Source organism: Sceloporus undulatus, chromosome 2 (genome assembly GCF_019175285.1).
Source record: "Sceloporus undulatus isolate JIND9_A2432 ecotype Alabama chromosome 2, SceUnd_v1.1, whole genome shotgun sequence".
Classification (NCBI taxonomy): Eukaryota; Metazoa; Chordata; class Lepidosauria; order Squamata; family Phrynosomatidae; genus Sceloporus; species Sceloporus undulatus.
Window position 1 is genome coordinate 7,612,731 of NC_056523.1, and position 14,215 is coordinate 7,626,945.

Below are 14,215 nucleotides of genomic sequence, written 5' to 3' on the forward strand. Positions count from 1 at the left end.
AGGAGGGAGCAAGCTTGTTTTCTGCTGCTCCAGAGAACAGGACCCGGAGCAATGGATGGAAGCTCCAGGAAAAGAGATTCCACCTCAACATTAGGAGGAACTTCCTGACAGTAAGGGCTGTTCGACAGTGGAATGCACTCCCTCGGAGGGTGATAGAGTCTCCTTCCTTGGAGGTCTTTAAACAGAGGCTGGATGGCCATCTGTCAGGGATGCTTTGATTTGGATTTCCTGCATGGCAGAATGGGGTTGGACTGGATGTCCCTTGTGGTGTCTTCCAACTCTATGATTCTATGATTCTAATAATTTTACATGACCTGGTCAACAAAAACTTGAAACAAACCTATCTGCCTGATCATTACTGTAAGTATTTTGACTTAATTTTTATCTGACATAGCATTAACAGATTCTGTATTGTTTACAACAATTCTAACAAAGTTGAAAGAAAACATCTGAGCAAGCAGAACCAGTCTACAAAAGCTTGTGCGACAACTTCTTTTGCACAATTCGTCTCAAAGGTGCTACAAGATCTCCTTGTATAATGATATTCCAGACTAACACAGCTATGTCTCTGAATGCCAAGAAAGTTGGAATAAAATTATCAGGGCTTTTTTTCTGACAAAAAAATTGGTTGTCAGTTCTTTCGTATGAAATAAGGGATCTCTTCCTACTACAGCTCTTCCCAAATATCCAGTACTTAAATGGTTCCCTGTACATGTGAACTCCTTAATGTTACTTGAGACTATCTTCTTAAGGGAGTTTTTTCCATACTCTCAAGTGTTTAAATGAAAAGCAGCAATAGGCAATTGTGTGGCTGCAGACATGGAAGAACCAGTATGATCTTTGGGACCCTCACTCATCCAATGACGGTCCTAGCAGTCTGCTTTACAGGCAAACACAGGGCTATAAAATGCTGTATTAGGTATCCTCCCATCCAAGAACTACAAAAGCCATGCCACTTCAATGTTTCCAAAGGAGACTGGAATGGCACTTCTATTGGCACAAAATGGTGGATGCAATGTCATTTCCACTCAACCTAAAATGGCAGTCCTGACAACATTTTGCAGCCCTCAGGGGTCCCAGATCAACCCAGAATCTGATGGCAAGACCATGTCACCTCTTTTGCTTGCTCTCATTTAACTGCTACACTCTTGTGTGGGTTGCTTGATGGCAAATCAGGTGTATCTTCTGAATGAAACTCTTTCCACACTCTAAACATTTAAATGGCTTCTCTCCTGTGTGTATTCTTTGATGGCAAGTGAGGTGAGCTTTCCGACTGAAGTTCTTTCCACACTCTGAGCATTCAAATGGTTTCTCTCCTGTATGAACTCTCTGATGACAAGTGAGGTCCCTCTTCCGGCAAAAGCTTTTGCCACACTCCAAGCATTTAAATGGTTTTTCCCCAGTGTGAGCTGTTTGATGCCTAGTGAGGTGTATCTTCAGCCTGAAATGTTTTCCACATTCCAAGCACTGAAAGGGCTTCTCTCCTGTATGACCATTTTGAGAACAAGTGAGGTCTGTCTTCTGAGTCAAGTTCTTTCCGTACTCCAACCATTTGAATGGTTCTTCCTCTGTGTGAGATGCATGATGAGAAATGAAGTATGCCTTTTGGCTGAAACTTTTTCCACACTCCAAGCATCTAAATGGTTTCTCTCCTGTGTGAATTCTTTGATGATAAGCGAGGTGTGTCTTCCGACTGAAGCTTCTTCCACACTCCAAACACTGAAATGGTTTCTCGCCTGTATGAACTCTTTGATGACAGGTGAGGTCTGTCTTCTGACAGAAGCTCTTTCCACACTCCAAGCATTTAAATGGTTTCTTCCCTGTGTGAATGGTTTGATGACGAAGGAGGAGTGACTTTTGACTGAAGTCCTTTCCACATTCCAAGCATTTAAATGGTTTCTCTCCTGTATGGACTCTTTGATGACAAATAAGATGTGTCCTTCGAATGAAGCTCTTCCCACACTCCAAGCATTTAAATGGCTTCTCTCCTGTGTGAACTTTTTGATGACAAACAAGAAGCGACTTCTGACTGTAGCCCTTTCCACAGTCCAAGCATTTAAATGGTTTCTCCACTCTGTGAGTTGCTTGGTGCCGAATAAGGTGTGCCTTGTGACAGAAGTCCTTGCCACATTCTGAGCATTTAAAAGGTTTCTTCCCTGTGTGAGATACTCTGTGACGATTCATGCTTCTTTTCCAACTGAAGCTCTTCCCACACTCCAAGCATTGAAATCGCTTATCTCCTGAATGAGTTCTTTGATGAAAAGTGAGGTGTGCCTTCTGAGTGAAACTTTTCCCACATTCTAAGCACTGAAATGGTTTCTCTCCTGTGTGAGCTGCTTGATGACAAGTCAGCTGCATTTTCTCAATGAAGCTCTTTCCACAGTCTGAGGATTCAGATGGTTTGTGGCTCATCTGATTTCTCTGATGGGAAATGAGGTCTTTCCTAACTCTGGTGAGGCTTCCATACTCACCAGCTTTGAAAGCCATCTCCCCTGTGTGAGTTCTCATATGGGAATCAAGGCTTTGTTTACAATGGAAGCTTCTTCCACATAGTAGACAAGTACATGCATTCCTTTTCTTTCCCCGTTGTGTCCTTTCTTGGACTGAGATTCCACAGACCTCCCCACCTTGGAAAGCAGAGGCTTTGTTCCTACTTCTCCCATAAGCTTCAGTGTTTCTTCCTTTCTGTTCCATCTGTTTCCATCTGACTCTTTTGAACAATCTCCTGCATGGTTCCCCTTCATTCTCACCCAATTTCCAATCACCATCTGGAAATCAAAATAAAAGAGCTTGTTAAAACTCCAGAGAGAAATGGAAACTGGCCTCAGAGTGTTAACACAATTGGTTAGCTGACATCCATTTTCACCAATGTGAGTAGGCTATTGGAGAGGGAACCTGAGCCTTTCCATTGCTCATTTAGAGAGAAGAGTATAGTGCCCAGTTCTGGGCACTACAACTCATGAAAGATGTTGAGGAGCTGGAACATGTCCAGAGGAGGGCAACCAAAATGGTGAAAGGTCTGGAAACCATGCCTTATAAAGAAAAACTTAGGGAGCTGTTTAGCCTGAAGAAGAGAAGGTTAAGAGGGGATATGATAGCCATGTTAACATTTGAAGGGATGTCACATTGAGGATGAAGCAAGAGTGTTTTCTGCAGCTCCAGAGATTAAGACACAAAGCAATGGATGCAACTACAGTTTCCACCTAAACATTAGGAAGAACTCCCTGGTGGTAAGAGCTGTTCAGCAGTGGAATATGTTGCCTTGGAGAGTGATGGAGTCTCCTTCTTTGGAAGGAGCTTTTAAACAGAGGCTGGATGGCCATCTATCACAGGTACTTTGATTGTACATTCCTTTATGGCAGAATGGGTTGAACTGGGTGGCCCTTGTGGTCCCTGCCAGTTCAACAATTCTATGATTCTAGGAGCTCCACTATACCCCTCCTTCAACTGCAGAAGTCCACAGAAGGTCATTACATAAGCAGGATTTTGTAGCCTGGAGTGGTTGCTCAGTCTGGTTTTCCCTTTAAACCACTCCATTCATTTTTGTCCCTTGGCATCTTTCATTTTATCCTCTAAAAGTATAGACAGGAACTATCTGGATTTTTCCAGACCTTGGGATGCTGTGGGAGATATATTGGCTGCACTGAGGCTCTAGAATAATCTGTAGTTGGGATTAGAGTCTCAGTATCTGTGGATTCAAAGATGTAATTAATACTTGATAATTATAATACTGAAAGACAACAAGGTATTTTTCAAACCTTGGGAGATTCCTCACTTGCAGGTGAGACAAAGAACCCATTTTTTTCTTCATCTACCATTTCTGTGAACTTTCTCTTCACAACCTCCTTTAGGAAGCAAACCAAATAGACATAGGAAGCACTGAACAATTGGCTCATTGCAAAAAACAAAACTAAAGTAAAAAAATAAATAAATACTAAACTAAAAATAAACAACTTAAAACACAAACAACTTCTAATCCTAAATTTAACCCATGGGGGGGAGGGGGGAGATCCTTGTTTTCCTACTGAGAGCACTACAAAATAACTTCCTATCTAACAGGGCAGGAGAATAATTGTGTGAATCACGATCCTCACATGTGAAAATCAGACAAGTGAGGATTATAATCCAAGCAAGGATTTATATCTTGTGATTCAGTACTGGTCTCTATATTTGCCAACCAGCTCCTACCTTTGCACCTTAGTTCTCCTTTTCTCTTCTCTTCTCAGGAAGGAATGGACATATCATTCCCTCTGTTTCCTCTAACTGCTCACCCTCCTTCTGCAACATTCAGCTGCTTTTGTGTGCCTTTGAGCAACTAAATGAGAGAAACCAGACTCCCCTCTCCTGAAGAAGTGAGCCACTAAAATGTATTTGCTCTTTAGAGGAGAAGCTCCCTCTTTTGACTTCTTCTTGGCCCTCTGACTAGTCAATCCTTCATTCTCTATGACAACTGGAGATAATCACTATGGCAATTGGTGAAAGCCAAACTGTCCTTTTGGGGAACACCTTTGAGGATACCCAGTCTCTCCCAGTAATCTATGCTTAGCAACGCATCTAACATGTTAAAAGCAGAAAAAAGTAAGGAGTAAAGCTCTACATGCTTTGAGATGGTCAAATACCCTATATTTTGGACTAGCTCGGACTATTATGAGAAAAGCCCTTGTTCAGGGGCCTTCAGCAGAAATTAATGAAGCTGAGAACACTCTCCAAAACACAAGACCATTGATCATAAATAGTCTTTTTGTCTTTCTATATTCAGTGGTCCTGTGTTTTGGAGAGTTCTCAACTCCAGTGATTTCTGGTAAAGGTCTCTGGAGAAGGCCGTCTCCCATCCAGGTCAAAATGTATTAGGCTATTTTAAAAGCAGTAACAGTTGGCTACTTCAGAGGCTGTGGAGCTTGTCTCCTTACTGTTTTCTAGCAACACATCTGGACCTGACATCATTCACTGTAACCTTGACAAAAGTCTAAAGAAACCTCAGAAATCAGCCAGGGTGAATGAGAACTTGGCTTTCTAAAATACAGTAAGGTCAATGAGGCCATAATGATTTTTTGGCACATACCTGATGAATTGCAAGAAAGAAATAGAATTACCTAGAGAGAACACAAGCCTGAAATTCTCTTCCATCATTTCCCTATGAAGAGCTCTTTGGCTTGGGTCCAGCAGAGCCCACTCTTCCTTTGTGAAATTCACAGCCACTTCCTCAAAGATCACCTGAAGAAAGACACGTTACTGATAAGTTAAAAGTACCAGCTCAATAGGAAGAAAATGTAGCTTGGATTACTCAACTAGATTTCAATTATTAAACAGGACATTCAAAGTGGATATCTTTGATGAAGGGAAAATAGTCTTTCATGCCCAGGGAGAGGGTCAAGGATACCCAGCCCTCCAGAAATCCTTCCCCCTACCTGATCCAGTCTCACTGAAGCTGCATCAAGACCATCAAAACCAAAAGATGAACTAATACATGTTGGTTGTGTCCTTGTTCCATCCCCTGTGAGGGACACAAAAGGAGAAAGGGGGAGTTTGTTGAGGCACCAGACCTCTTTGACAAAGAAGGTTATATACCTCACAAAACTAGAAATCCCAGAATTCCATAGCATTGACCCATGGTGTCAAAATGCATTAATTCTACCGTGTAGTTGCCTACAAAGAGATGTGAGACTCAGAGCAGCCCCAAGTTTGGTGGAGGTACCAAAATATTTAAAAATATTCACAAACCATAACAAAAAGAATCGGTTCAAGGAAAATTGCCCCCAGATTTCTCTCTCTCTCTCTCTCTCTTTTTAAGGCCTTTGTCTACTGTCTCTAAACTTATGTGGGCATAATATACAGTGGAGAAAAACATTAAATACATAAACAAAATTGTTTTTGGAAACATCTAAAACTCCTGTTTAAAATTAGTTTAAATGTTTTAAAAGTGCTAATTCACTCAAGAGGGTAGAACACTGATGTTGGAGTTAAAAGAATGAAGTTGGTTTAAAAAGAAAATGGGGGGGGGAGTACAGAGAATACATTTGGTTGTCTGGATTGGTCATGTCCAGCTTCCCACTGAGAATCTTTCTTTCATTCTCATCAGGAAAGGAAGTGAGTATTCCCTTTCTAACCCACATCTACAAAGAATAAATTCCTCAAACTTCCTGTAAAGACTAGAGATGCTCATTTAAAAAGGAATGCTGACTGATGTTTTCAGGCATGAGGAGATGTTGGAGGGGACGGGCAGTAGAGATGATGGTTGGAAAACTGAACATGAAGACTCCATACTGCATTCACTACCCATCTTTTTGCAGGACCACGTTGGTTTCTCTTATTAAGTCCCAAATTTTAACTGAGATTGCCCCGCAAAGTATCTTTCAGTTCAAACCTACACAGAGGAACAATGTCATTAAGGACTTCTTGGTGTGTGTCTGTACCTTAATAGAAGGAGGGTTTTTTTTCCTGATTATGGCTGTTGTCTTGTTCCAGGGCCTCACAAAGAAAGAGGGCAGGAGATGTAGATAGACTTGAGGATTGCTTAGGATAGGCAGGACACCAACCTCCCAAAGCAACACTTCCATTGATATTTCTTTCCTTATATACATATGGTTTCAATCCTTACCCACTGAGGCAGAGACTCTGTCCCCATCCGGCATGATCCACATGGTCTCAAGACACTTTTCTGCCTTAGCCATCTCTTCCACAAACATGACCTGCACCACAAGAAAGAGGAAGGGTTGCATTAAGAAAGGGAAGAATTAAGAAAAGGATGGAAGAGGGAAAGGTCAGGCAGACCATCCACACTTTGTATGATTTCGGGGGGGGGGGGGATATACAGCAGGGACATTTTTAAAAAACTGGTTGAGTCTCCCTTGTTTGGAATTCCAAAATACTCCAAACTTTTCTCATGGGTGGCTGAGATAGAGACACCTTTGTTTTCTGATGGTTTAATGTGCACAACATTATTAAAAATATTGTATAAAATTACATTCAAGCTATGTGTATGAGGTGTACATAAAACATAAAGGAATTTTATGTTTAGATTAGGGTCCTATGTCCAAGATATTTCATTATATAAAGGTAAAGATTTCTCCTTGACATGAATATCTAGTTGTAACTGACTGTAGGGGGTGGTGCTCATTTCTGTTACTAAGCCAAAGAGCCAGCATTGTGAAAGACAACTCTCTGACCATTTGTCCAGTATGACTGCACCAAATGCTGAGTATCCAGCTTGTTGGGAGCAATTAGCTTACACATTGTAAACCGCTTAGGGACTGCTTAAGTGCGCTAATAAGCAGTATAGAAATGTACTTGCTATTGCTATTGCTACTGCTATTGTTGCCTTCCCATGAAGTGATACCTATTTATCTACTTGCACTTTTACATGCTTTCATACTGCTAGGTTGGCAGAAGCTGGGACTAGTGACAGGAGCTCACCTTATCATGTGGCACTTGGGCCTTGAATTGTCAACTTTCTGATCTTACAATAATCAGAATTGGCATCTTAATCACTAAGCCACTACATATACAATACAGGTATTTCAAAATCCCCTCCCCACCAAAAAAGAATCCCAGACCCCAAAGACTTCTGGTCCCAAGCATTTCAAATAAGAGAGACTCAACATTGTATCCTTGAAAGTAAATATTTCCTTTGAAACAGCAAGGCTGTAACACTCTCACCTGCTGCTCTTTCTCGTTTTCTTCTTTGGCTCGACTCAGAAGCAAACCTTCTGCCAGAGCTACTGCCTGGGAACTGGTTTCTGTTCCACATTCCCTCAGCCAGCACTCCATCTCTGGGGGAAGAATGACTAAGAATTGCTCCAGGACCACTAGGTCCAGCATCTGAGCCTTGGTGTGTCTCTCTGGCTTCAGCCACTGACAGCAGAGATGGTGGAGTTGGCTACAAACCCTTCTGGGCCCTTCCACCTCTTCATAGCAGAACTGCCGGAAGCGCTGGCACTGTACATCTAAATCAAGGACATTCTTCTCCAAGTTCTTCTTTGCCATTCTTTCCCCGAATGCTCCACTCCACTTAGCCTGAATGGCAGGAGGGGCTTTTCCTAACTTGAGCCCAACAGAGTTTCGCCTTCCCATCTTGACAGGTAGCTTCCAAAAGGGCAATTTTTTCACTTTTGCCAGATTGTCCTGCAAGGTTAAAAGAGTAGGAAAATTAGTGGGGAGAGAGGCTGTAAGAAAACCAACTAACCAAGATATTTGGTGAGGGAGTTGTGGCTCTGTTGAAAGAAAAGATCCAGAAACGTGACAAAAGGGTATCTACTGCGTATTAGAGAGTGAGGGCAGACTGCCCTGGATGGGGAACACAAAGGGGATGTTTCTGGGAAAGTCATATTCCATGAACAGGAAGTAGACACCTGGAAGAATGTGACACAAAGAAGTATAAAGCCAGGATTCGTTCTGTGATCTTGAAGCTACAGAATCAATTTGAAGCTCTCTCCCCTATCAGAGATAACAAGGAAGAGCAGCTGTGCAGGCTTAGGGAACATGCAGGAGACCTTGGTAGATTCAACATGTGGAATGGCCTCATCCAAGTCTTGGAAGAGGTGTGTGGTAGTGGTAGAGGACTAGTGGTTTGCAGGCCTGACAAGATGTTTGAGAGGTATGCTATCTCACTGGGGCAAAAATCTGCGATATAACAGGGAGGCTGACAAGGCTCAGCAAGACCACTGATCATTACCCCTTCCTTTTGGTTTATGTGGGAATCAATTACACTACAAGGTATAGCCTTCAGACTATCATAAGGGATTATGGGGCTCTGGGTAGGAAGCTGAAAGAGCTGGATGCACAGGTTGTAATTGCATCTCTTCTCCCAGTTGAATGCCATGGTACAGTAAAGGAGAGAAAAACACCAGGGGCTAATAATTGGCTTCATAAATGTGCCACCAAGAACAATTTGGCTTCTTGGACCGCAGCCTTTCAGGAGGATGAACCCCTGGCAAGGGATGGGTTGCAACTCACAGTGTAAAAATGTCAGTATGATCCTAGGTTGCATCAATACGAATGCAGTGTCCAGATCAAGAAAAGTAATACTGTACAGTGGTACCCCGGGATACGAATTGATCGCGTTACGAAATTTCCGGGATACGAAAAAGTTAGATTGGAAAAAACTGTTCCGGGTTACGATATTTTTTTCGGGTTACGAAATTTTTTCCGGCGCGAAATTCAAACACAAAGCGCGGCTAGCGGCTTTCCAGCGCTAACGGAAAGCCTTTTCGGGTTGCGAAATTACTTGGGTTACGAACGGAGCGGCGGAACGAATTAATTTCGTAACCCGAGGGACTACTGTAGTACCATTCCATTTTGCTTTGGATAGAAAATAGGACACAGAGCAATGGATTCAAACTACAGGAAAAGAGATTCTACCTGTTACATCCTATATTTCCTCCCTTTTTACATGGAAATTCTATATGCATTTTGCCTATATTTAACTAGTCATTTGATATGCTCTTGGTTATTTAGTTGCCTTTCAGTCTTCTTTTTTGCTTTTTTTTTTAAACAGGACAGAAGGAAAAGAGGAAGAGAAATGCTTGTAATATTTTCTACCTCAGATGAAAATAATGACTTGATGCTCCTTGAGAACTAGGAATTTACGGTGCACTTATACTGTAGAAATAATGTAATTTGATACCACTTTACGTTCTGTAGTTCCATCCTATGGCATCCTGGGATTTGTAACTGTACAGAGTCCTTAGCCTTCTCTGCCCAAGAGACCTGGTGCCTCATCAAGCTACAAATCCCAAGATTCTGTAAGATGGAGCCATGGCAGTTAAAAGGGTGTCAAACTGCATTATTTCTTCAGTGAGCCAGCATAACGTAATGGTTTGAGTGTTGGCCTGCAACTCTGAAGACCAGGGCTTGATTCCCACTTGGCCATTAAACCCATTGGGTGACCTTGGGCAAGTCACACTTTCTCAGCCTTGGGGAAAGGCAAATGGCAAACTTCCTCTGAAGAAATCTTGCCAGGAAAACCCCATGATAGGTTCACCTTAGGGTCATCATATAGCCAGTGATGGAGAATTTGGCCAGGGACAGTCTAGACCTTTGATCCTCCAATTGTTTTGGACTTCAGATCCCAGGAGACAGCCAGCATGGCATAGTGGTTTGAGTGTTGTACTATGACTCCAGAGACTAGGGTTCGATTCCTGGCTCACTGGGTGACCTTGGGCACATCACACTCTCTCAGGCTGCATCCACACTGCAGAAATATTCCAGTTTGACACCACTTTAATTACCATGGTCCAGTGCTATGGAGTCCTGGGAATTGTATCTTGTTGCAGCACCAGTGCTGTCTGACAGAGAAAACCAAATGTATAACGAAACTAAAGTTCCCAGAGCTCAGAGCCATGCCAGTTATAAAGTGGTGTCAAACTGGATTATTTCTGCAGTGTGGATGTAGCCTCAAGGATGGCAATGGTCAACCTCCTCTGAACACTTCTTGCCAAGAAAACCCCAAGATAGGTTTGCCATGTTGGAAAATACTTGAAAGCAAACAACAACAACAACAACAACAACAAAGGTCTGACAACCATGCCCTAAGAGGAAGCTGGGTATGTTCAGCCTTGTTTTCCTTGTATGTTCAAGCTTGTTTTCTGCTGCTCCAGAGAATAGGACCCAGAGCAATGATTCAAACTACAGGAAAAGAGATTGCTCCCAAATATTAGGAAGAACTTCCTGAGGGTCAGAGATATATGACAGGGGAAGACACTCCCTCAGAGAATGGTGGAGTTTCCTTCTTTGGAGGTCTTTAAACAGAGGCTGGATGGCCATCTGTGACAAGTGCTTTGATTGTGAGTTCCTGCATAGCAGAATGGGGTTGGATTGGGTGGCCCTTGAGGGTTTCTTCCAACTCTGTGATTCTATGATTTTACCAAAAATGATGCCTCTAGGACATGGAGCAATGCATGCAATCCTCTGACTTGGGTCCAAAACACACTGCAGAAACAATCCAGCTTGAGACGGCTTTAACTGCCCTGCCTCGATGCTAGGGAATACTGGGAACTGTAGTTTTATGAGACATTTTGCCTTCTCTGTCAGAGAGCTCTAGTGCCACAATAAATTTACACTCGTCGCTCCACATTTGCGGCTTTGACTTTTGCAGATTTGATTATCCACGGATTTTATTAATATGCTCTCTAGGAACATCTAGGTCCTCCAATGCAACTTTAACCAAATGTCAAACTGAAGGACCTTTAGATTCCTAGAGAGAACACTCTACTAGGCCTCTGTAGCTCCTCTGCCGCAACTCTATGGTCAATGTCTGGCAGGTGTTGAACCACAGAGTTTGCACTGAGAGGACATAGAGATTCCTAGAGAGGCATCCTCTCAGGTTAAAGACAACAGTTGTTTTCTGTTATTTGCGATTTCCCCACATTCAACTGGGCCCCAACCCAAGTTAACGTGGAAGGATGAAGTGTTAAGTCTCAGGGTTCCCTAGCACTGAGCCAGGGCAGTGTAAAGGGGTCTCAAACTGGATTGTTTTGGCGGCAGTGTTTGGACCTTGGTTGTGTGGTGCCAGCCTCCACCTGCTGAAAGTACCCTCCCTCCCTTCCAGTTTCCCTGTGGTCAAAGCCAAGCGTCCCCTTCCATGCCCTTTCCCCCTCTCCCTGCCTTTTTGCACCATCATGCCCTTCTCCCTCCCACTGGACAGCCCTACTGGATCTCCTACTTCGGGCAAAACCCACACAAAAGGAGGGAGGAGGGCGAGACAACTGACCAGCGGTATTTTTTTTTTTTTCCATCTGGGGTGGGAGGATAAAGGCCATCAGCCCAAGCCCAGAGAAAGTGGTGGCACGAGGAGGGGCCGTAGGTGGTGGCTGCGCTGGGATGAAGGGGGCGGCATCCAGCCCCTTCCTGTTGCCTCACTCCTCCTCAGAGCCCTCCAAGGGACTGGCAGCCACTTGGGGGGAAATGCCTCTCTCTAGCGAACACACTAGCACACCTCTTGGCGGAAAGGGGAGGGGCCCACGGCGGAGACGTGAGTGAAGTTCTCTTTTAGGGCTCAGGTTGGTCTTGTCTAGTCTTCCATGGCTGCCCTCCCCATCTCTAGCCTTCCTCTGGTTTCTTGGCCTGCCGTCTGCATTCTGGTCAATGAGAAAATCATTTCAACATTTCCATCTCCTGGTTTTTTGCTAGGTTGGCTTTAAAAGTAAAATCCTTCGTTAGTCTCTTAAGAGCTGGCGGAGGAAGATCTGAAGCCGTCCGAAGCTCAGAAAAAGACATGCAGTGACGTCACTTTAATTACAAGTGGTACCTCGGGTTACGAATTATTTCGTTCGCGGCTCATTTTTAACCCGGAAAAACCTTGTAAGCCGACTTGCCAATAGGCGCTAAATGGGAAACAATAGCTCTCTGCTGCCCTCCGTGGCGGAAAAATAGCCCGAGGTTTTTCGACCCCGAAGAAACCTTCGTTAAGCCGCAACAATAAATCCCTAGGGATTTTTTCGTAACCCGAAAAATCGTCACCTGGGTTATCGATTATCCAGGGTACCACTGTATGTCTTCTCTGTTTGTGATTGTGATGACTAAGTCCTCCAGTCATTTGGGGAGTCTCCCTGACACCACAAAGGGTTAATCTGGGGGGAGTTACCTGCTATGAGAGCTGACCTCACATGCTATGAGCAGCTACATCATAGCGTGACCGTAAGGCTCACCTGGCCAATCAGAAGGGCCAGCGCGGCTTTTTCAAGAAGATTCAAAGAGAGGGCTTTAAATACCCCTGTAGGACCATGGCCTCGTTGTTCTCCATCTTGGCTTGTTTGGGGAAACCAGATGCTGTTTCTTTGTCCTCTGAGCAGCCGGAGGACTGGCTCAGGAATGCAGGCAGATTGGCACGGAGCCAGCTCCCTGATTCCAAAAAATCCACAAGGACTACAAAGCCCATCATCACTGCGTGAGCGTAGTTGGGAAATGTGGTTAGAGAGAGCGTCTAGGCTTTTATTATGTTTTATCCAATAGCTTGCCTGAATGAATATCTTTGTAAACTGTGTTTTCTGACCTGCAGGGCAAGGAGGCCTGGTATGAGTGATACCTTTCTATTCTATGCTATTCCTTTGAAATAACTTCTTTCTTTTAAAAGCATCTGCTGTCTCTCTGCTCCTCTACCTGTGCCTGAACTCGGCTACTGATTGCTCTGGGTTAGCAAGAAGGAAACTAGAGTCTCTCTTCCAAGCAAGTCTCAGTGTGTGCTTGGAAAAAAGAAATATAGTTCATTGACAATTCACTGGTGGTGGCGCGGAAGAAGAAAAGTTGTTTTAAGGAACTCCCTGAGAGGGAATAGTCACGCAAAGGGACATTACTGGGAGGATACCACATGGAGGCAGCGGGTGGTGATGTTGGACTGTTGGAAACTTTGGAGTATGATATGGCTTTCAGTCTGATGCTCTGAAGAAGTTCTCTTCCTCTTCTCTCTCTCGCTCCCACACCCTCTCTTGTGCTCGACGACGAAGGGTAAAAGAGAAATAGTGTGGCTCTCTTACTCGATGTTACTCTTTCTTTGCTTCTGGGTGGAGGAGGCCCTTTTCAAAACTGAAGAGAGCTTGGGTTTTGCTTTTCTTTCCTGCTCTCTCTCTCCTTGGTGAGAAGAGAGGAAAGGTCGTGTGGACTCTTAGAGGCTCAGGTTGGGGACCTGTTGCCTGTGTGTGTGTTTGAGCTGTTTGCAGAAAGGAGGGGTGGCTTTGCCCACAGCATCCCTGTAACCTAACAGGCAGAGATCAAGCTTGCTAAAAGCTGTGATCTGATCACTTTGCTGAAGGTGGGCTGGAGACAAAGAATTGCAAAGTCGCCAGTGATTTTTTTCTCTGTCTCTCTCTCTCCAAGTGAGGGGGGGAGGGAATCAAAAAGGGGGTTGCTAGGGCAACCTGGCTGAGTAAGGGGATCAAGGATTTGTTTCTGGGGTCTCTTTCTCTCTTTCTGACTCAGGAAAGGGGAGGGGGATTTTTAGCCCACTCAAGGAGGGGCTGTTTCTTTTCTCTGGTTAAAGGAGAAGGGGCCAGTGGGCTCCATCTAGTTGGTTAGAGGTAGAAAACTGCAGGAAAAAGTGAATCTTCTGACTTATTTTTTGGTTTTTTTCTCTTTTTCCCCTCTCACATCGGACAGTGTGCAGTTGGTTACGCACACCCATTCATTTCAGCAAGCTATTGTTTTTTTGTTTGTTTTTTAGTGCTTTTGCGTGTCTACATCAGTTAGCAGTTAGTCTATGCTTCTGCGCTGTGGCAAAATTACT

The 14,215-nt window shown here is 43.8% G+C and overlaps 1 protein-coding gene across 1 annotated transcript in view; it reads right to left on the reverse strand.

Annotated features, from left to right (window-relative positions):
• Nucleotides 1-229: 229 nt before the first annotated feature.
• Nucleotides 230-14,215, reverse strand: part of LOC121923524 (zinc finger protein 197-like) — a 49,483-nt gene continuing 35,497 nt past the window's right edge. The window contains exons 9-13 of the mRNA XM_042454042.1: nucleotides 7,657-8,121; nucleotides 6,599-6,689; nucleotides 5,409-5,494; nucleotides 5,094-5,214; nucleotides 230-2,768 (exon numbers count right to left, since the gene is read on the reverse strand). Coding sequence (XP_042309976.1) covers nucleotides 1,141-2,768; nucleotides 5,094-5,214; nucleotides 5,409-5,494; nucleotides 6,599-6,689; nucleotides 7,657-8,121 — 2,391 coding nt within the window. The 3' untranslated portion in view covers nucleotides 230-1,140. The remainder of the gene's footprint in view (nucleotides 2,769-5,093; nucleotides 5,215-5,408; nucleotides 5,495-6,598; nucleotides 6,690-7,656; nucleotides 8,122-14,215) is intronic.